This window comes from Ahaetulla prasina, chromosome 1 (assembly GCF_028640845.1).
Source record: "Ahaetulla prasina isolate Xishuangbanna chromosome 1, ASM2864084v1, whole genome shotgun sequence".
NCBI classification, from domain to species: domain Eukaryota; kingdom Metazoa; phylum Chordata; class Lepidosauria; order Squamata; family Colubridae; genus Ahaetulla; species Ahaetulla prasina.
Genome location: NC_080539.1, coordinates 376,978,120 through 377,001,202, shown reverse-complemented (window position 1 = coordinate 377,001,202; position 23,083 = coordinate 376,978,120). Strand labels below are relative to the sequence as shown.

At 47.6% G+C, this 23,083-nt stretch overlaps 1 protein-coding gene across 1 annotated transcript in view; it reads right to left on the bottom strand.

The window, feature by feature from the left end:
• The window catches only part of ATCAY (ATCAY kinesin light chain interacting caytaxin), a 54,099-nt gene extending 38,037 nt beyond the window's left edge, over positions 1 to 16,062 (bottom strand). The window contains exons 1-2 of the mRNA XM_058163733.1: positions 15,806 to 16,062; positions 13,678 to 13,781 (exon numbers count right to left, since the gene is read on the bottom strand). Of these exons, the coding sequence (XP_058019716.1) occupies positions 13,678 to 13,754 (77 nt within the window). The 5' untranslated portion in view covers positions 13,755 to 13,781; positions 15,806 to 16,062. The remainder of the gene's footprint in view (positions 1 to 13,677; positions 13,782 to 15,805) is intronic.
• Between the last annotated feature and the right edge of the window lie 7,021 nt (positions 16,063 to 23,083).

Below are 23,083 nucleotides of genomic sequence, written 5' to 3'. Positions count from 1 at the left end.
TTAGAAACAGGGACAAAAGGCTGTTTCACGCTTGCGTCAGTGTTTACAGGCCTGCACCCAAGGGGAGAGGGTGTCACACAACAAATATATATATGTTTAATATATTATTATATAAATACAAATAGGATGAAGACTATTGCTAACATAGTGTAAGCCGCCCTGAGTCTTCGGAGAAGGGCAGGATATAAATGCAAATAAAAAAAATAATAAATTGTGTGGCGAACCGGTGGTAAAATTATTTGAAAGCCTCCTCTGGAGGCACCGGAGCGAAATTTCTAACATCTTGCACTCCGTGGCTGGATGCAAGAACCTGAATATGTTTGCCTTGCTAAAAATAAGGCTTGCCTTGGAAATGTAGCAGTTGCTAGAATCCCGAAGGGCTCCGCCAGGATTTTCGGCGAGGAAATCTCCTTATCAAAAGCTCGTATGCCCTCAAATGCCTCTGATCGAGAGAAGGCCGGGCATTTTTCTAATTAAGCAGGAAAGACGAGCGCCGATTTTGCACAAAGCTGGAGGCGCCCAGCCTCCTGCCTGGCTTTGGCCATGCCTGAACCTCTGAGCCGAGCGAAGGAAAATAATCGGTGGATTTACTTAGATTATAGGGGGAAGCCTCCTCTGGAGGCACCAGGATTTTCGGCGAAATCTCCTTATCAAAAGCTCGTATGCCCTCAAATGCCTCTGATCGAGAGAAGGCCGGGCATTTTTCTAATTAAGCAGGAAAGACGAGCGCGATTTTGCACAAAGCTGAGGCGCCAGCCTCCTGCCTGGCTTTGGCCATGCCTGAACCTCTGAGCCGAGCGAAGGAAAATAATCGTGGATTTACTTAGATTATAGGGGGAAGCCTCCTCTGAGGCACCGGAAATTTCTAACTTCTTGCACTCGGTGGCTGGATGCAAGAACCTGAATATGTTCGCCTTGCTAAAAATAAGGCTTGCCTTGGAAATGTAGCAGTTGCTAGAATCCCGAAGGGCTCCGCCAGGATTTTCGGCGAGGAAATCTCCTTATCAAAAGCTCGTATGCCCTCAAATGCCTCTGATCGAGAGAAGGCCGGGCATTTTTCTAATTAAGCAGGAAAGACGAGCGCCGATTTTGCACAAAGCTGGAGGCGCCCAGCCTCCTGCCTGGCTTTGGCCATGCCTGAACCTCTGAGCCGAGCGAAGGAAAATAATCGGTGGATTTACTTAGATTATAGGGGGGGGGGGAAGCCTCCTCTGGAAGCCGAGGCTTGGTATATATCATGAAAATAGGTTTACTTCATTCCGCTATTTTTAGAAACAGGGACAAAAGGCTGTTTCACGCTTGCGTCAGTGTTTACAGGCCTGCACCCAAGGGGAGAGGGTGTCACACAACAAATATATATATGTTTAATTTATATATATATATATATATATAATATATATATATATTATAATATATTATTATATATATATAATATATATATATATATATATATATATATATATATATATATATATATATATATATATATACATACATATATATATATATATATATATATATATATATATATATATTTGTTTTCTGAGGTTTTCACGGGTGTTTGTATATAGGTCTTTGGTTGTTCGGGTTTTCTCCCGTGTAAAATTGGAAGTGTCTTGGCGACGTTTCGATGAAGTCTCATTCGTCATCTTCAGGCTTCAGCTTCGTGCTTCTGGGAGCAATGTGTGATCGCAGCTGTTTCTTCCTTTTAACTGCTAGTGGGGGTTTGAACTGATTGGGTGGGAGCTTGGCTGTGCTCTGATTGGATGGGGTTTTTTCTGTGCTCTGATTGGCTGGGGGTGTGTCCTGTGTTGGTGAGGGCTTGGTTGTGCTCAGTCTAGTCTGTGCTGCAGGGGGATTTGAGCTGGTGAGCTGCATAGCTGTTGTTTGGCTTTGTGGTCGTGCTACATCTTCATAGTGGGTGTCAGTCTGCTGCATGAATGGATTGGAGGGGTTTGAAATGGCTAATGTTGCAGCTGCGGTCTGGCTTCTGGTCCTTGGTCGTGCTTCATGATCAGTGTGGGTTTGGGTCTGCTTTCTGGGTGGATGTGCGGTGGTGACATCCTGTGTGGACCTCGTGAGTGTGGGTCTGGTGTCATTCCTCGTGTTAGGGACTCGTTTGTCAATAAGGGCAGGTTTCCAAATGGCTGGTAGGCGGGAGGTATCATCTCGTTTGTTCATGCTGTGTGGGCGTTTTTCTATCTCGATGGCTTCTCTGATTATTCTGTTGTTAAAGTGTTCAGTTTTGGCGATAGTTCTGGTCTTTTTAAAGTCAATATCATGTCCTGTGACTTTAAAGTGTTGGACCAGGGAAGAAGTTGGTTCCTCTTTTTTTTGAATGAGTTCTTGTGTTATATATTATATAATATATTATAATATAAATACAAATAAACATATGGACTACCAACCTTGATCAAGGAAAAGCAATAGATGCAATCTACATAGACTTCTGCAAAGCTTTTGATTCAGTAGTACATGATAAACTACTCCTCAAACTAAAATCCTACGGCATTTCGGGACCTCTTCACAATTGGATAAATGCCTTCCTGTCAAACAGACAACAAGTAGTCAAAATTGGCAATGCTCTATCAAATCCTGTTCCTGTCAAAAGTGGCGTTCCCCAAAGTAGCGTTCTTGGACCAACACTCTTCATACTATACATAAATGATCTCTGCGACCTCATCTCAAGTTATTGTGTTCTCTTTGCTGACGATGTCAAACTATTTAATACCACTAATAATACTTCTACCCTTCAAGAAGACCTCGACTTAATTTCCAATTGGTCTAAAACTTCGCAACTCCAAATCTCAACCAGCAAATGCTCAGTCTTACATTTTGGAAAAAAGAACCCCAACATCAAGTACAAACTTGATGGTCATTACCTTACTGACGACCCTCACCCTGTCAAAGATCTTGGAGTTCTCATATCAAATGACCTTAATGCCAAAGCCCACTGCAACTACATAGCAGAAAAGGCCCTAAGAGTTGTAAACCTAATTTTACGCAGCTTCTTTTCCAAAACTCTACACTACTAACTAGAGCATACAAAACATTTGCCAGACCTATTCTTGGACACAGCTCATCCGTCTGGAACCCATACCACATCTCTGACATAAATACAATAGAACGAGTTCAGAAATATTTTACTAGAAGAGTTCTTCGCTCCTCCGAAAACAACAAAATACCTTATACCACCAGGCTTGAAATCCTGGGACTTGAAAACTTACAACTCCGTCGACTTTGATATGACCTGGGTTTAACACACAAAATCATCTATTGCAATATCCTTCCTGTCAAAGACTACTTCAGCTTCAATCGCAATATTATAAGAGCAAAAAATAGATTCAAGCTTAATGTCAACTGCTTCAAACTTGATTGCAGAAAATATGACTTCTGTAACAGAGTTGTTAATGCTTGGAACTCATTACCTGACTCCATAGTCTCTACTCAAAATCCCAAAATCTTCAACCAAAAACTGTCTACTATTGACCTCACCCCATTCCTAAGAGAACTATAAGGGGCGTGCATAAGAGCACAATAGTGCCTACCGTTCCTGTCCTATTGTTCCCTTCATTATATCAAATTAATATAGTTAATGCATATTTTTTTACTTATATATATATATATTTTGTTCAAGATATGTTGTTTTATTTATGAGCATGTTTGTGTATACTGTTGTGACAAAAAGAAATAAAAAAAAATAGACATTGCATTCTGCCTTCCCTTTTTAAAGCAAGGTTTTTCAAACCTTTGAGTCTAGGACTTCAACTCCCAGAATTCCCCAGCCAGCCATGAATTCTGGGAGTTGACGTCCGCTCGTCTTAAAAGTCACCGAGAACAGAATCGAGATCACGGGAAGTGTGATGGCCACACTTGGAATATGGCAGTCAGTTTTGGTCACCACCATGATGTGAAAAAAAGATGCTGAGACTCTAGAAAGAGTGCAGAGAAGAGCAACAAAGATGATTAGGGGACTGGAGGTTAAAACATATGAAGAACGGTTGCAGGAACTTGGTATGCCTAGTTTAATGAAAAGAAGGACTAGGGGAGACATGATAGCAGTGTTCCAATATCTCAGGGGTTGCCCCAAAGAAGAGGGAGTCAAACTATTCTCCAAAGTTCTTGAGGGTAGAACAAGAAGCAATGGGTGGAAACTCATCAAGGAGAGAAGCAACTTGGAACTAAGGAGAAATTTCCTGACAGTTAGAACAATTAATCAATGGAACGACTTGCCTGCAGAAGTTGTGAATGCTCCAACACTGGAAATTTTTAAGAAAATGTTGGATAACCATCTGTCTGAGATGGTGTAGGGTTTCCTGCCTGGGCAGGGGGTTGGACTAGAAGACCTCCAAGGTCCCTTCCAGCTCTGTTATTATATTAAATATATTAATTTGCCCGTCTCGGATTTTCTTCCCTGCTCTCTTTCATTTGCTCTCTTGCTCCTTCCCTCCCTTTTACTCTCCTTCCAGTACGATGCGGCTGATCCCCTCCCCATCCTGGGCTGTCTCGATCATATGATGCTCTCTCTCTCTCTGTCTCTCTCCTCCGTAGACGGAGCCTTGCATGAGTCACCTCCGGCTGCCTCACTGAGCATGCTCCGTGCATCCCAACCTGAAGCATCACGATGACGTCAGGAGCTGACAAGCAACCGGAGAGATTTCTGCCTCCGTCCCCTGCTTGTTTATTCTCACATCCTTCTTGCTCTCTTCCTCAGACCAAGAGCCTCAACACTATAGAGTCACAGATTCACAGAGTCGGAAGGGACCTTGTAATGTCATCTAGTCCAACCCACTCATTCAAGCAGAACACCCTACACCTGTGATAGCCAACCTTTTTGCCATCGCATGCCAAAAGCGTGGGTAGGGTGGGGGGGGATCACGCACGCCCATGCCCACACCCATAATTCAATAGGTCCTGCCCCTCCCAGCACATGCGTACACGACAACACCCCCCCCGCCATGCCCTCCACTTTTGGCACACAATGGCATGGTGGGCCCGGTAGGCCTGTTTTTTGACCTCCCCAGGCTCCAGAGCCTTTCTTGGAGACTGGGGAGGGCAAAAACGGCCTTCCCCACCCACCCAGAGGCCCTCTGGAAGTTGGCAAATGGGCAGCCTTCGAAAGGGCCTCTGGGTGGGTGGGTAAGGCCGTTTTCGCCCTCCCCAGGCTCCAAGAAAGGCTCTGGAGCCTGGGGAGAGCAAAAAATGGGCCTGTCCCACCCACCCCCACCCGCGGAGGCCCTTCGGAGCCCAGAAACAGCCTGTTTTCCAACTTCTGGTGGACCCGGAAGGCCTGATAATCAGTGTGCGCTGGAGCTGAACTAGGGCAACGGTCGTGTGCCCACCAATATGGCTCCACATGCCACCTGTGACAGGTTCATCATCACGGCCCTACACCATTTAACAGAGTCAGAAGGGACCTTGAAGGTCATCTAGTCCAGGGGTCTCCAACCTTGGCAACTGTAAGACTTGTGGACTTCAACTCCCAGAGAATTGGGAGACCCCTGATCTAGTCTGCCCCTGCTCCTCACCCACCTCTGGCCAAGCAGGAGACCCTGCACCGTTTCTGACCGATGGCAGTCCAGTCTCTTCTTGAAAGCTTCCAGGGATGAAGCTCCCATAACTTCTGAAGGCAACTTCTGTTCCATGGGTTGATTGTTCTCACTGTCAGAAAATTTCTCCTTATTTCCAGGTTGAATCTCTCCTTGGTCAGTTTCCATCCTTTCTAACTGCGACTATGTAAGGTTTTCCTCGCACATATATGCTAGTCGTTGCCGACTCTAGGGGGCGGTGCTCATCTCTGTTTCAAAGCCGAAGAGCCAGCGCTGTCCGAAGATGTCTCCGTGGTCATGTGGCCGGCATGACTCAATGCCAAAGGCGCACAGAACGCTGTTCCCTTCCCACCAAAGGTGGTCCCTATTTTTTCTACTTGCATTTTTACGTGCTTTCGAAACTGCTAGGTTGGCAGAAGCTGGGACAAGTAACGGGAGCTCACCCCGTTACACGGCAGCACTAGGGATTCGAACCGCTGAGCTGCCGACCTTTCGATCGACAAGCTCAACGTCCTAGCCCCTGAGCCACCACGTCCCTTGGGACTATGTACCAGGAAGCCAAAACTAAGCCAAACCCTCCAGCTGTTTATTCAAGGTGTTGTTTAAAAAGAGCCAGCAACATCACTTCCATCATGACCGTTCTGTGAAAAATCACAGATCCTGAATCCCTCTGTTGTATTTCTAATTTATTTATTTTTTTCCCGTCGCGTCTGCGGGGAGAGTTATGTTCATAATCATCCCTTGGCCATAGGAACACAAGCAATCTGTCAGGCCTGGATGCATTGGGCCTTCAGGCCTGGCAAAAATCCTTGACTTACTACCACAATTGAGCCCAAAACCTCTGTTGCTAAGCGAGACAGTTGAGTTCTGCCTCGTTTTAGGACCCTTCCTGACGTGCTTGTTACGTGAGTCCCTGCAGTTGTTACCTTAGTAACTTTGGTTGTCGAGTGAATCTGGCTTTGTGTTGTGACTCCAGCCCCCAAACCTGGCCCCATGCCCGAAAGTGACTCCGAGAGTGAGGGGGAAGGGCCAGTAAGGCTTACCTCGGGAGCACCGATTCCTGTGGCTCGGCTCCAGGGGCCAGAACCAGGCCAGTCGGAGGACGTAATGAGGCCGTCATCCCCTGATTCCTCCCTTCCCCTGGCTACGCCTTCCGACCCAGCTGATAATAATAATCAAGCTTGGCTTGACCCGCGCTTCGGAAGATTAGAGAGGCGACGTCATCAAAGGGAAGGGTGGGGCAGGAGCCCCACCCCACAGGATATATAAGGAGCTTTGGGACGGCTCTCACTCCACGCCTCCAGACCCGGCTGATGGCAATCAGGCCTGGCTGGACCCTAGGTTTCATAGGCAGGAGAGGAGGGACAACAGAAGCAGGGGTGGGGCAGGCCTAGGAAGTGCTGAGTCATGGAGCCACACCCCACAGGATATAAAGGCAGCGAGAGCTGCTGTGCCTCTTCGTAGCAGGCAAATCAACTGCTTAACTAAGACCTGACTCATCGGCATCGAGGGAGATAACAGAGACACTTGGCAGACGCTCGCTAGTTTGCTGCCAGAGCTGATAGTGCCGGCTAATTAAGCCATCACTCGGACGGAGGCGAGGGGGAAGAGAACACACACCTCCTTCGCATGCTGTACAATTGAATTGAAACTTAATCGAATTAATATTGAATTAATATTGCACTATACAGTAGAATTCAATACGGTTACTGCCCTGGGAAATAAGCTGTTTTCCAGCCTATTTGTCCTTGTTTTTATTGTCCTGTACCGTCTGCCAGATGGTAACAGTTCAAAAAAAAAAAAAAGGATTCCTTGCAGACTGCTGGTAATCTGCAAAGAAGAAAGTCCAGTTGCCTCCTGAAAAAAAAACACCTTTGGGCCAAACTTTGACTGGTTACTAAATGAACTGTTGCAAATCTAGGAACACTTGTACACTTATGCTTAAAACCTAATCATCTTTGTTGCTCTGTTTTGCATCTCTTTTATATTGTGGCAACTAAAACTGGATGCAATATTCTGGTGGCAAGCAGTTCCACTGGCTAATTGTTCTCACCGTTAGAAAGTTTCTCCTCAATTTCAGGTTGCTTCTCTCCTTGATTGAGTAATGATATTTGACTGATGGAGTAGTATTGGAAGATCGGATATTAAATGTTATGACAATTGAAGAAATATATAAGTGATGAGAATTTGAGTTCGAGAAGCTGGATTGTAACTTACCGTATATACTCGAGTATAAGCCGAGTTTTTCAGCACGTTTTTTGTGCTGAAAAACGTCCCCTCGGCTTATACTCGAGTATATACGGCTTATACTCGAGTTTTTTTTTCTTCTTCTTTTTTTCACATTATACCGGATGGTGCAAACTTGGCGGGCTTTTGCATTAGCGCGGGGAAGCCCTGCCGGTGCAGTGAGAGGGCGGGGCGGGGGACCCGCCAGCCTTCTCGGCTGAGGGAGGGAGGCTTTCCCTGACCGGTAGCTGCCTCATTTCCCTCCCTCGGCTTATACTCGAGTCCCCAGTTTACCCCAGTTTTTTGGGGTAAAATTGGGGACCTCGGCTTATACTCGGATCGGCTTATATTCGAGTATATACGGTAAGTAATGGACTTATGAAATTTGAAGGCATATACAAGTGGGGGAAAAAATTGAATTTGAGAAGATGGACTAATTTTTAAAATGGACTGTAAGAAGAACGGACATTAAATGTTATGACAATTGAAGAAATATGTAAGTGATGAGAATTTGAGTTCGAGAAGCTGGACTGTAATTTAAGAAATGGACTTATGAAATTTTAAGAAATATACAAGTGAAAAAAATTTGAATTTGAGAAGATGGATTAATTTTAAAAATGGATTGTAAGAAGAAATAATATGTGAAGTTGGTACTGTTTCTTTTCTTTTTTATTATTCTTTCTTTTTTTTTTATTGAAAAAGTTTTTAAAAAACAAAAACATTTTCCCCCCTTTTTTCCCCCCTCGCTCCCAGAAAACCCCCTTCCCCCCTCCCTTCCCCCCCCCCCGGCTTCCCGGGTCAATCACAAGGTATTGTTATACATAAACCAAACATAGAATAAAATTTTCCCTTCCAATCCAATTAACCTCATCCAAATCTTTTCATCTCCCAACCCCCTCCCCATTACATAAAATAACTTCCTAATTATTCAAAGGCAATCTGATATTTCTTCATCTGATATCTGTTTTGTAGATAATCAATCCATTTTTTCCATTCAATTAAATATCTTTCCTGCGTATTGTCTTTTAAAAAAGCTGAGATTTTAGCCATCTTAGCCAAATTAATGACTTTCAGTATCCATTCTTCTATTGTAGGTACCTCTTCTTTCTTCCAATATTGTCCAATCAACAGTCTTGCTGCTGTTATTAAATTCAGAATCAGTTTAGTCTCAATCCCTGTTTTTTTATTATTCTTTCTTATCTCTTTATTTTTATTGTGAGGGGATTTAAAGTTTTAAGGTTTTGAGGGTGGGAGTTTATGTATATTTTGTATATTTTAGCTTGTGATTGTTGGTCATAATACCCGGTATTTGCTCTGGGAAGTCCGGGGGGGGGAAGGGGGAGGAGGGGGGGAAGGGGGGGGGAAATGATACATGGATTGGTTATTAATGTACAGTAATGTTTGAAGATATGAAAGTAAAATTTAAAATGATATTGGGGCTGCCCGACTGCCATTTCAGAAAGAAAGGGAGAGAGGAGTAGAAGGAGGGAAGAAAGTAGGTAGGAAAGAGTTGAGAAGGAGGAGGGGAATAAGAAGGTTAGAAAGGGTGGAAGAAGGGAGGAGTGGAGAAGGAGGAGAGGAAGTAGTAAAGTGAAGGAGATGAAGGATGTGAAAGTAGTAGAGGGTAGAGGGAGGTTGTGAAGAAAGGAAGTGGCAGTCGGGCAGGCCCGAATCAGCAATAAATAAAAATTAACGATTAATGATGGATAATAGTTTGTACATAAATATGATGTTGGAAAATAGAAATAAAAAAAGTTTTAAAAAAGTAAAAAAAAAGTTGGCCACGCCCACCCAATCACATTACACCCCCCCAAGCCACGGCCACAGAACCAGTAGTAACAAATTGTACATTTCACCCCTGGGTTAACCCCCCTCGTCTCTGTGGGAGCCCCTCAAATACTGGGAGACTGCTATCATGTCACCCCTGGTCCTTCTTTTCTCTAGACTGGCCAAACCCCAAATCCTGCAACCGTCCTTCGTATGTTTTAGTCTCCAGGCCTTTGATCATCTTCGTTGCTCTTCTCTGCACTTTTTCCAAAGTCTCAACATCCTTTTTCGTAATGTGGTGGACCAAAACTGGATGCAGTACTCTGGGTGTGGCCTTACTATGGATTTACGAAGTGGTCCTAAGACTTCGCATGATTTTGATTCTATGCCTCTGTTTATACAACCAGGGATCGTATTCACTTTTTTGGGGGGCAGCTGCCTCCTGTTGAAAGGATCGTCCACTAGGACGCCAAAGTCCCTCTCACAGTTACTGGTTTTGAGCCAATTTTCACCTAATCCAAGGGTCAGCAACCTGCAGCTCTGGAGCCGCTCTTTCACCCCTCTGCTGCGGCTCCTTATCACTCAAAATATGCATCACAACCACCAATGTGCGACACCCGCCGGCGCACGATTTATTGAGCTTTTCAACCCCTGGTAGGCCAACCATGAATAAATCCAAGAAAAGGAAAGTTTCAGGAGAAAACAGAACGTTTAATTCAACTACATATGCTGGTTTTGTGGCTGCTCAAGAAATAGTCAGGCATGGGAAGGGTTTTGTGGCTCCCGGTCTTTTCTTTTCTGTGGGAAACGGGGTCCAAATGGCTCTTTTGTGTGTTTAAGGTTGCAGACCCCTGGCCTAATCTGTAACCTGTACTTTTGGTTTTTCCTGCCCAGGTGTAAAACCTTGCTTCTCTCCACATTAAAATTCGTATTTGTTGGATAGGTCCCGTTGTTCAAGTCTGCCAAGATCTTTTTGGATCCTGAGCTTCTCTTCTAGGGTGTCGGCTCTTCCTGCCAGCTTAGTGTCCTCTGCAAATTTGAATGAGTTCCCCATCTATTCCCTCATCTGAGTCCTTTATCAGACCAACCTTCTCTGCAGCTGTGACTCCCAGAGACAGTGTTCAAATCCGGGGGGGGGCGTACAGTGGGGGGGGGGGAACCCACACAGATTGATTCAACCGCCAGTCCGCTCCGGCAGCTGCCCTGGACAGAGAATCTACTGTCTAGAGAACAGAAGCTCCCTGTGGATCCTTTGCAAGAATCCTGCCAAAACTGAAAAAAGTCCTTTTTGATACAGTCCAGGTTGCCCAACAGCCAACTAGGCGGACAATGGGGGCCTGTTTCATTGTATGATGCTCCTTAATTTATTTATTTTTCCCCTATCAAGGTGCCCGAATTCTGAATTTCCCGGAATTCCAACCGAGGATCATATCCCCGTTACGATAGCCGAACGACGATTGTGCAAACACTCTTGGTAATAAACAAGAAAGCATCAACAATATAGGTCAGTGATGGCTAAACTTTTTGCCATCTTGTGCCAAAAGCAGGGGGGGGGAGCGTGGGGGAGGGGTCGCACGCATGCATGCCCACACCCATAATCCTATGCATCCCGCCCCTGCACGTGCGTGCGACACACCCACCCACTCCCGCGGCCCCTGCTTTTGGCACACAAAGGCATGGTGGGCCTGGTAGGCCTGTTTTTCACTCTCCGCAGGCTCCAGAGCCTTTCTAGGAGCCTGGGGAGAGCGAAAACGGCCTTCCCCACCCCCAGGAGGCCCTCCAGAGGCCAGAAATGGCTCGTTTGATGACTTCTGTTGGGCCCAGAAGGTCCAAAAATCAACTGGCCGGAGCTGAGCTCGCGTGCCCACCAATATGGTTCCACGTGCCACCTGTGGCACGCATGCCAAAGGTTCGCCATCACGGATATAGGTAGTCCTTGACTCACAACCCGCAACTGAGCCCAAAAAGTCCACTCCTACGCACGGCAGTTGTTCAAGGAGTAGTTTTGCCTCGTTTGTGACCCATTTTGCTCCAGTGGCTCCCTGCAATCGTTAAGCGAATCGCATGGTCGTTAAACCGAATCCAGCTTCCCCTATTAACGGCTTGTCGGAAGCCGGCTAGGGAAGGCTACAAATAGTGACCGCAGGACACTGCCACCATCATAAATGTGAGGCAGCCCAAATTTTGATCAAGCCACCACGCTGCAGCGGTCGTGTGAATACCGGTCATTGGTTCCTTTTTCAAGTGTCGTTGTCACTTCAAACGGTCGCTAAATGAACTGTTATAAGTCGAGGACTATCCGTAACAGGCAGCCTGACCAGGGTGTAACAATTCTAGCTGGAGTCCCACATTCATCAGAAAGAACATTTCTGACCTGCAATCAATTTGTTTCCGGCCTCGTTATTAATCAAAGATTTCCTTCTCAACAAAAAAAACAAACAAACACAGCCGTCAACTAGATTCCCAAATGGAAGGCCTTCAATCCCAGCAGTGAAAAAGACATGGAAAAAAAATTCCCCAGCTGCACAAACAACGTGAACATCAAACTTCCTGCCTGCAATCAGCAATTTCCCTGCCAGGATGTCTGCAGATCAACCTCTGGATATTTGGCCTGAACTCCAGGTGTGAATTATGGTTTTGGAGCAGTGGTTCCCAACCAGTGTGCCGCGGCACTAAGGGGTGCCGTGAGATCTTTTGAGGGTGCCGGGAACTTTTGAGCTACGGAGATTTTAAATATCTATTTCCTTATAAGGGTGCCGGGAACTTTTGAAAGGCTTTCCAAGGGTGCCTCAAACAAGAAAAGGTTGGGAACCACTGTTTTGGAGATTATTGTCGGAAGTCTCTAGCCAAAGCGGTAAGCGAAATTCATTTGAAATGAATGAAATTCATTCATTCGTTTGTTCATTCATTCGTTCATTGGTTCGTTCGTTCATTCATCTGTATCCCCCTTTTATTATTTTTACAAATAACTCAATGCGAACATCTGCAGTGCTCCTCCCTCCTATTTTCCTCTCTCTCTCTCTCTCTCTCCCTTATCCATCCATCCATCATCTATAACTATCTATTGAAATCTCTTTGAATCTATCGATCTATTGATCTATCTATCCTATCCTATCCCATCATCTATCTCTGTGTCTATTTATGTCTGTCTGTCTGCCTCTGTCTGTATGTCTGTCTGTCTGTCTGTCTGTCTATCTATCTATCTATCTATCTATCTATCTATCTATCTATCTATCTATCTATGTCTTTCTATCTATATCATCTGTGTATCTATCTGTCTGTCTGTCTATCTATCTATCTCTATCATCTGTGTCTATGTCTATCTATCTGTCTATCTACCAGTATCTGTCTATCTATGATGTCTATCTCTATCTAGCTATCATCTGTCTATTATCTATATCTATCATCTGTGCCTATCTATTTATCTGTCTATCTATCTATCATCTATCTACTATCTATCTATCATCTGTGTCTATCTGTCAGTCTATCCACCATCTTTCTATCATCTATCTACTATCTATATCATCTGTGTCTTTCTGTCTCTGTCTGTCTGTCTGTCTGTCTGTCTGTCTGTCTGTCTGTCTGTCTGTCTGTCTGTCTGTCTGTCTATCTATCTATCTATCTATCTATCTATCATCTATCATCTATCTATCTAACTATCCATCATCTATCTATCATCTATCTATCTATCTGTCTATCTATCTATCTGAACCTCCAGTGGCCAGACCAGCACCCAGGCCAAAACATTCCTCGCAGTGTCCACGCAGTTTGTCCAATGACCAAGCACCGGTAGCAATTCAGCATCTCAAGAAACATTATTTTTCCCATCCAGGTTTCCAATCCTCGTGGTCCCGAGGGAGGGAGTGCAGGATGCTCCTTTTCCCAGAGCACTGAGTTCAAGACCAACTCAAAAGCGAGGGAGAAAAACTTCCGTGGCCCACAGAAACTCGCAAGGATGAAGAAAATGCCTCGTGGGCCCCCGAGTGACGGGTGTCCCAGTTGGAACGCTCACTGCCTGGAATGACACCCTCCCCTCAACCTCACCCCTGCTTTGGGATGGCACTACCAGGTTTTCCTTCTCTGGGAAGAGGGGGGGCCAACAATTCCCCACCCCCACCCCCGAGCGAGCACCAACCTGGGGAAGTCTTCGTCCTGCCACTCTTCCTTGACCTCCACGTTGTCCATCCTCAGCGTGGCTTCAGTGGTGCCCATGTTGCCTTCGCTGGAAAGTCCCCTCACCTGTGGAAAGGAGGCGCCAGACCTTGAGAGAACAACACAGACCCGAAAAAACTCCTCCATTTACCCCAAAACTTTCGACTTTCTTCCCGGATTTCTTGGACCCTTTCCCGCGCCCGAAGGATCACACGCTCCGAAGCCCAAGAAAATCTCTCCGATTTCTGGGTTATTTCCCCTGCAGTTGATCCTTCCTTCTGGAATCAAAGGACTCAAGAGGAAATGCCCCTCACCCGTCCTATCCCATCCACACAGAGGCTTCCTGGAAACTCCCCCCACCAAAAAAATGCTAGCATCATCTAAGTCTGGACTGCAAGAGTGGTCTAGAGGTGGAGCTCTCGCCTTACAATCCGGAGGCTGTGAGCTCGGTCCTAGGTAGAGGCAGATATTTCTCTCTCTGGCCACGATGAGAATATATCCATTAAACAAAACTCCGCATTGGTGACAGGAAGGGCATCCGGCCAGTAAAATACTCTGCTTGCTCCACTCAGGGGCCCAGACTCCCTCCCGTCATTAAATGAAGATGATGATGATCCAAGTCCAGCCTGCAAGGGCCGAAGGAGCGACTTCCTCATGCAGGGACTTGGATGCAATGTGCTTTGGGGCGGAATTAAGACCCCAAGGAAGTGGGTGGGGGCTGGTTCTGGTTTCATCAGGCTGGTGGTGGGGCCAAGAAGGCCACGCAGAGAGTGGCCTTGCGGCCGAGGCATTCCCCATAGATTCTTTGGTAGGAAGGAAGAGAAGGGAGCCATGAATGAATAAGCAGCTCTCTGAGAAACACGAATTGGAGAGTTTCAGGTCTTGGCCGACTTTGATGGCTGTCCAGGATCTGCTTGACTTGGTCGGTTTTTTTATGCAGGGGCCTCACCTTTATTTTTTTATTTTTTCTTTCATTGCTGCCTCTTGTGGGTGGGACTCAAAAGCGTTTGGTCAGGCAGAAGACAGAAGCCTTGCGAGGGACCTCGGAGGTCTTCTAGTCCACCCCCTGCTCTGTAATCGGGTTTTCCCCCCCTCCCAGAGATATCTTTCCTCCTTTTTCATCACGGACATCTTTAAACAAGCATCTCATCACCCAGCTTTGGGGCTGGGGGGAGAATATAACAGACACTGATGAGAAAGGGGGGGAAGGGGGGGGGCCGGCTGGGGCTGAGTCAGAGCAGGTAGCTTCCTGAATGGAAAACGCCCAGCAGGGATGAGCTCCGGGGGCGATGCTAAGTCAGCGGGCACTGCATTAGGCTACTTTGGCGTTTGGGCTGAATGGCCAGCGTGCGGGGGAGAGGGGGGCTACCCTGGGATGCAGAGGGGCTGTGGAAGAAGCAAGGCTCAGTGGACGGAGGGAGGGAGGGAGGGAGGGAGAGAAGAAGGAAGGAAAAAGGGAGAGAGGGAAAAAGGAAGGGAAGGAGGGAGGGACGGGGAGGAGGGAGGGGAAGGAAGGAAGGAAAAGGGAGGAAAAGGGAGGAGGGGAAGGAAGCAAAAAGGAAGAAGAGAGGAGGGAGGAGGGGAAGGAAGGAAAAAGGGAGGGAGAGAGGGAAAAATGAAAGGAAGAAAGGAGGGAGGAAAAAGGGAGGGAGGGACGGGGAGGAGGAAAGGAGGGAGGGGGAAGAAGGAAAAAGGAAGCAGGGAATGAGGGAGGAAGGAAGGAAGGAAAAGGGATGGAGAGGAAGGGAAGGGAAGGAAAAAGGAAGAAGGGAAGGAGGAAGGGAGGGAGAAAGGAAGGAAGGAAAAGGGAGGGAGGGGAAGGGAAGGGAAGGAAAAAGGAAGAAGGGAAGGAGGGAGGGAGGAAAGAGGGAGGGAAGGAGGGGGAAAAGGAAGGAAGGAAAAAGGAAGAAGAGAAGGAGGGAGGGAGGAAGAAAAGGGAAGGAGGCAGGGAGGCAGGCCGAGCCAGCCAGCGTCTCTGAACAGCTGGGCAGATGCGCGGCCAGGCCTGCCCAGGTGAGGCCGGAGCCCGCCAGCCCTTCTCCCCGCCCTCCGGGCCCTCCTCCGCGGGATGCGGGGGGAGCAGATCCTGCTGCGGACGGAGCGCGCCTTACCGAGCCGGGCTGCGCTTCTCCCCGCGGGCGTCTTCAGGCGGCGTTGCCCGGCAGGCGCGGCTGCCCCTCCGGCCCGGCGGCCTCCATGCCCCCTTGGCTGCGGCTGGGCCTGCCCGGGCTCTTCGGAGTGCCCCGCTGGAAGGAAGCCGTCCCGGGACGAGCCCTCCGACCGGTCCCGTTGCTCCCGACGCCGAGGATGCTCCGCGCCCAGCCCGGTCGCGGCAAGCAGGCAGCCCCAGGCGCGTCCCCGTGCGCGATCCGCCGCCGCGTCCCCGCCCTGCCAAGCCAGCCGAGGGGCTGAGCAACATCTGCAGGAGGACGAGCGCAGCCGGGCAGCGGAGGCACAAAGACCCCTCCTCCTCCCCACAGCTCTCCCCCCTCCGCCCCAACACTCCCCCCCCCCCCAGCGGAATGGGACAATGGAACAAGGCTATGTCCTTCTTTCAAATACATGTTTAAAAAAACCCACATATGGTGATTTTTTTTCCATTCAACGTGTCATTCTGTCCCTCCTTCGGCATCCTTTCTTTAAGGGCGCTATTCCACGGAGTCTTTGAGATTGGCGTCCCGCTTGTCCTGCGCTGAGTCGGCCGCGGCAAGTTGGCCATGATGAGATAGGTGACCGTGATGAGTTGGCCAGGGCAGGTTGGCCAGGATGAGATGACCGTGATGAGTTGGCCAGGGCAGGTTGGCCATGATGAGATGACCGTGATGAGTTGGTCATGGTAAGTTGGCCATCATGAGATGACCGTGATGAGTTGGCCATGGCAAGTTGGCCATGATGAGATGACCGTGATGAGTTGGTCATGGTAAGTTGGCCATGATGAAATGACCATGATGAGTTGGCCATGGCAATTTGGCCATGATGAAATGACCATGATGAGGTTGTCATGGTAAGTTGGTCATGGTAAGTTGGCCAGGATGAGATGACCATGATGAGTTGGCCATGGCAAGTTGGCCATGATGAAATGACCATGATGAGTTGGCCATGATGAGATAGGTGACCATGATGAGTTGGCCATGGCAAGTTGGCCAGGATGAGATGACCGTGATGAGTTGGCCAGGGCAAGTTGGCCATGATGAGATGACCGTGATGAGTTGGCCAGGGCAAGTTGGCCATGATGAGATGACCATGATGAGTTGGCCAGGGCAAGTTGGCCAGGATGAGATGACCGTGATGAGTTGGCCAGGGCAAGTTGGCCATGATGAGATGACCATGATGAGTTGGTCATGGTAAGTTGGCCATGATAAAATGATCATGATGAGTTGTCCATGGCAATTTGGCCATGATGAGATGACCATGGTGAGTTGGCCATGGCAAGTTTGCTTTTGCAGGTTGGCCATTATGAGATGGTCATGGCAAGTTGGCCATGGCGATTTGCCTGTGGCATCTTGGCCGTTGCAAGTTGGCTGCGGTGAGCTGGCTGTGGCGAATTGTCTTAGACCCAGCTTAGACTTGGCAGCGGCTGCTGGCCGCCAGATGGGCAAGGGGGAGATGGGAGGCTGGCAACCCCAGGAGTGGGTTGTCTCAGGATGCCACCTGCCATTCAGACCAAGGATGAGCACGAAGACCCCCTCTGGAGACATGAGGATGAGGCTATGCCAGTCTGGCCTTGGCACTGCTGAGCTGGCACCCCTGACTCAGGCAACGGCCTCGATGCCAGGCTTCCTGGGCATAAGAGAGACTTCTGGGGTTTGGATTGTGATGCTGCTGCCATGGGGGGAGGGGTGATGTGCGGTTTTTAATGTGGATTTCAAATGTGGAACATGGCCCAGGGACATTCTCTGTGTAAGCCATATAAATGGTGTTTAATATATAAATAAATAAAGGCCAGCCCCCCTGGGTCAGGGGTCTGGCCTTGAGAGGATTTCCTGCATGGAGGAAGGTGTGTCCTTAAGGGGCATTTCCTTCTGCCAAAACACAGGATGCAGAGCTTAGGAGCTAGAGAGCAGGGGGGAGGGAGAGCCACCACCACCCCCCTCACATTATAGGAGGACAGACTGGGTGGATTCCAACTCCCAGGATTCTCCCACATCTTAAAATGGCCCTGGTTAAGAATAGCAAATGACGGAAGTGGGAGGGACCTTGGAGGTCTTCTAGTCCAACCCCCTGCTATGGCACGAGACCTGTCCAATCTTTTCTTGGAAAGCTCCAGTGTTGTAGCACCCATAACTGAAATGGTATAAGGTTTCCTGCCTGGACTAGAAGATGTTGTGTCCCACTCCTCCTCTGATGGCCGGGTCAGGGAAATCCGAATCAGGCGTGCCTCTGCAGCTCTGCCAAAGTCCTGTTAGAGTCCTCAGGGCAGGCAGGAATCCAAGGTGTGACTTCAGCAATCCAGATTAGACTTTGCCTGACTCAGAGAATGCCAGAAAGCAGATCCTTTATATAGGCCATGGGGTGTGGCTCTGTGACTCAGCACTTATCCAGGCCTGCCCCTCCCTTCCTTTTGCTGACGTCGCCTCTCCGTTCTCCGGAAGCGGGGATCTCTCCAGCCTCCAGCTGTCGGTAATACCAGCTCATGACTGGCTTCATATTCCTCAGGCTCACATGCTGTGGGGGAGGGGTTTAGTTGCTCTGTTTGCTCTGTTTGTCCGGGCATGGTGCCAGGACTGGGGGCTGGAGGCATGTCAGGCCATTCGTCTTGCTCGGACTGTCTGGGCATGGTGCCAGGACTGGGGGTTGGAGGCATGCCAGGACATTCTCCTGTACTATCAGTGTCTGGCAGGAGATGAGAAGGGCCCGGCTGAGGAGAGGGGGGCGAGCGAGGCACAACAGAAGACCTCCAAGATCCTGCCAACGCTGTCATTCTATTCTGTTCTGTTCTGTTCTGTTCTGTTCTGTTCTGTTCTGTTCTGCTCTGTTCTATTCTATTCAAAACAAATGACTGTCCAATCTCTTCTTTAAAAACTCCAGTTATGAAGCACCTACAACTTCTGGTGGCAAGCAGTTCCACTGGTTGATTGCTCTTACTGTCAGGAAATTTCTCCTTAGTTCCAGGTTGCTTCTCTGCTTGATGAGTTTCCATCCGTTGTTTCTTGTCCTGCCTTCTGGTGCTCTGGAGAACAATCTGACCCCCTCTTCTTTGTGGCAGCCCTTGAGATATTGGAGCGGTGGCCTAATCTTTCTTAGCACCAGGTTAGTCCACGGTGGTCAAAAATCAGGAGTCCTGTAAACCTGTTTTTTTGGGTGGGGGCTGAAACTTCTGCCTTTAAATAAAGTCTGTGACTCAGCACATGTACCCAATGGTGGGATTCAGCCAGTTCGCACCACTTGGGGAGAACCGGTTGTTAACTTTCTGAGCAGTTTGGCAAACTGGTTGTTGGAAGAAATCATTAGGGCAGAGAACCGGTTGTTAAATGACTTGAATCCCACCACTGCATGTACCCCAAGCTCCTCCGGAGGTCTCAGCTTATAAACTGACCCTGGAATGGTGCCTCTTCATCAAAAATAAATTTCATGCAGTGTGGCATTCTCTAGGAGAATGAAGCCGGGGTGAAATCCAGCAGGTTGTGACAGGTTCTGGAGAACCGGTAGCGGAAATTTTGAGCAGTTCGGAGAACCGGCAAATACCACATCTGGCTGGCCCCAGGAGTGGGGTGGGAATGGAGATCTTGCAATATCCTTCCCCCAGGAGTGGGGTGGGAATGGAGATCTTGCAATATCCTTTCCCCAGGAGTGAGGAAGGAATGGGGATTTTGTAGTATCCTTCCCATACCACGCCTACCAAGCCACGCCCACGGAACTGGTAGTAAAAAAAATTGGATTTCACTACTGGATGAGGCTGCTACATCTGGTGGTACCAGGTCTAGATTGTTTTTCCTATTAAATGAGTCTCCCTTCCCTCCAAACCTGAACCCAGGGCCCTATTTAACTAATGAAATTCAATATAGAGAAAAATCAAGTCTTACACTTAGGGAAGGAAAATCAAAAGGACACATATAAACTGGGTGAAACCAGGCTTAATTTACTTATTTTATTTATTTATTTAATCGCATTTGTATACCGCCCTATCTCCCAAGGGACTCAGGGCGGTTTACAGCCTAATAAAAACATACATATAAATACAAAATAAAACACCAATTAAAAAACTTATTAAATAAGGCCGAATATTAAAAAATTACAATAAGATAATAAAACCCCGTTAAAACCAAATTTGAAATTTGAAATTCTAGTCCAGGCCTGTGCAAATAAATAGATGTGTCTTAAGCTCGCGGCAAAAGGTTCGAAGGTCAGGAAGTTGGCGGAGTCCTGGGGGAAGTTATTAGCAGCAACTGTGAAGGGATCTTGGAGTCTTATGAGCCAGCTGTGTGCGGTGGCAGACAAAAAAGCCAATGCAATCCTAAATTGCATTATCAGAGGGATACAATCAAGATCAAGGGAGGTACTACTACCACTCTATAAAGCCCTAGTAAGACCACACCTAGAATCCTGCATCCAGTTTTGGTCACTCCACTATAAAAAATAGACTCTAGAAAGAATGCAGAGAAAAGCAACCAGGATGATGAGGGGACTGGAGGCTAAAACATATGATGAACAGTTGCAGGAACTGGGCCTGGCTAGTCTAGGGAAGAGAAGGACCAGGGGAGACATGAGAATAGAATAGAATAGAATAGAATTTCTATTTTATTGGCCAAGTGTGATTGGACACACAAGGAATTTGTCTTGGTGCATATGCTCTCAGTGTACATAAAAGAAAAGATACGTTCATCAAGGTACATTTACAACACAATTGAGGGCAGTCTTCCAGTATTTGAGGGGCTGCCCCAGAGAGGAGGAAGGGGGTCAAGCTGTTTTCCAAAGCACCTGAAGGCAAACAAAGATTGATGGATGGAAACTGACCAAGGAGAGATTCAACATGGAAATAAGGAGAAATTTCCTGACAGGGAGAACGATCAACCCATGGAACAGGAGTTGCCTTCAGAGGTTATGTGAACTTCATCATCTTTCAAGAAGAGACTGGACTGCCATCGGTCAGAAACAGTGTAGGGTCTCCTGCTTGGGTAGGGAGGGTTGGACCAAATGACCTACGAGGTCCCTTCCGACTCTGTTAACCTGTAATAAGATTGGTTCATGAAAGCATGAATTCAAACATCCAAAAAATGCTTTCAGGCTAGAACTGTTCTCAAGATGTAGTTCAGCCTTCGGTGGCCCATCAAGGCTAGCCGGAGGCATGGAGGAATTTCCCAGTCCAGCAAGGGGCATTTGATCCAGTGGTGAAATCCTCCGTGGATTGCCACCAGTTTGCTGCCCGCCCATGCATGGTGCATGGGAAATGTGCGGTGTACTCATTTCCACAGTGAGCGCCAAATACGTGCTGCACGCACAGGTTGCACCAAAAGCAGGATTTCCTGCTTTCTAGCAGTTTTTAATCGCGTAGCACAGCGGATTGTCGGAAATACCGGTTCAGATGAACTGGTAGCTGTTTTTTTTTTTTTACTACCAGTTCACCAGACGTTTCATCACCCAACTAGGTAACATCATCAGTGCTAGAAGGGAAGGGGTGGAGAGGAGGAGGGAGGAAGAGCGGGAGGAAGAGGAGGAGGGGGAGGACAGCGACTGTGGGGTCCTTGGTGTGCTCTGAGGAGGAGATGGGGAAGAGGAGGAGGAGGAAGAAGAGGAAGAGGAAAAGGAAGAGGAAGAGGAAGAGGAAGAAGAGGAGGAGGAGGACAGCGACTGTGGGGTCCTTGGTGTGCTCTGAGGAGGAGATGGGGAAGAGGAGGAGGAAGAGGAAGAGGGGGAGAGAGAGGAAGAGGGGGAGGGGGTGAGGCAGGAAGAGGGGGAGGGGAAGGAGGACTGTGGGCCCTTGGCGTTCTCTGAGCTTGGTGGGTTTTTTAAAAACATTTCATTCCCCAACTAGGTAACACCATCAGTACAAGAAGGGAAGGGGTCTTGTGGAGAGGAGGAGGAAGAGAAGGAGGAGGAAGAGGAAGAAGAGGAAGGGAAGGACAGCGACTGTGGGATCCTTGGCATTCCCTGAGCTTGCTTGTTTTCTTTTTGACGTTTCATTAGCCAACTAGGTAACACCATCAGTACTAGAAGGGAGTGGGTTTGCAGAGTGGAGGACGACGACTGTGGGGTTCAGTTGAAATTCTCTTGTTTCTATCATTTGTAAGGTGCCCAGAATCACCCAGAATCACCTTGTAAAGGAGAACAAGGTGGGCGTCTGGTGGCTCAGACTGGTAAGTCTGTCTGTTATTAACAGCAGCTGCTTGCAATTACTGCAGGTTCAAGCCCCACCAGGCCCAAGGTTGACTCAGCCTTCCATCCTTTATAAGGGAGGTAAAATGAGGACCCAGATTGTTGGGGGGGCAATAAAAGTTGACTTTGTATAGAAATATACAAATAGGATGAAGACTATTGCTTGACATAGTGTAGGCCGCCCTGAGTCTTCGGAGAAGGGCGGCATATAAATGCAAATTAAAAAAAAAAAAAAGAATGGGCAGCGTGGAAATGAATTGATTTATTTTTGACCCGTTTTACGACTTTTCTTCTGCCACCGTTGTTAAAAGTGATTCACGGCAGTTCTTTAAGACATTAAGACACCCGGCTCGGTGACTTTGCTTGTCAGGAGGTCACAAGAGGGGGGTCACGTGACACCCCACCCCCCACCCCACCCCCCACCCCCCAGGACACTGTGACCGTCATAAACGTGTCGGCTGCCAAGTGTCCAAATTTCAATCCCGTGACCGTGGGGACGCTGCGACGGTCGTTAAGTGTGAAAAACGGTCCTGAGTCACTTTTTTTTTTCAGTGCCGCTATAACTTCCAATGGTCACTAAGTGAACGGTTGTAAGTCGAGAACGACCTGCATATACATATCACACACACACGCACACATATCTATAATATTTATTTTTATTTATTTTTATTTGTCCAACACAACAGTATATATAAGTATAAGCATGAAATAACTATACGAATTGGATACAATCAAAGGGAACATTAGGACAGGAATGGTGGGCACGCTGGTGTTCTTATGCACGCCCCTTACAGACCTCTTAGGAATGGGGTGAGGTCAACAGTAGATAATAATAATATAATATAACAACAGAGTTGGAAGGGACCTTGGAGGCCTTCTAGTCCAACCCCCTGCAAAGGCAGGAAACCCTACACCATCTCAGTCAGATGGTTATCCAACATTTTCTTAAAAGTTTCCAGTGTTGGAGCATTCAGAACTTCTGCAGGCAAGTCGTTCCACTTATTAATTGTTCTAACTGTCAGGAAATTTCTCCTTAGTTCTAAGTTGCTTCCTTCTTTGATCAGTTTCCACCCATT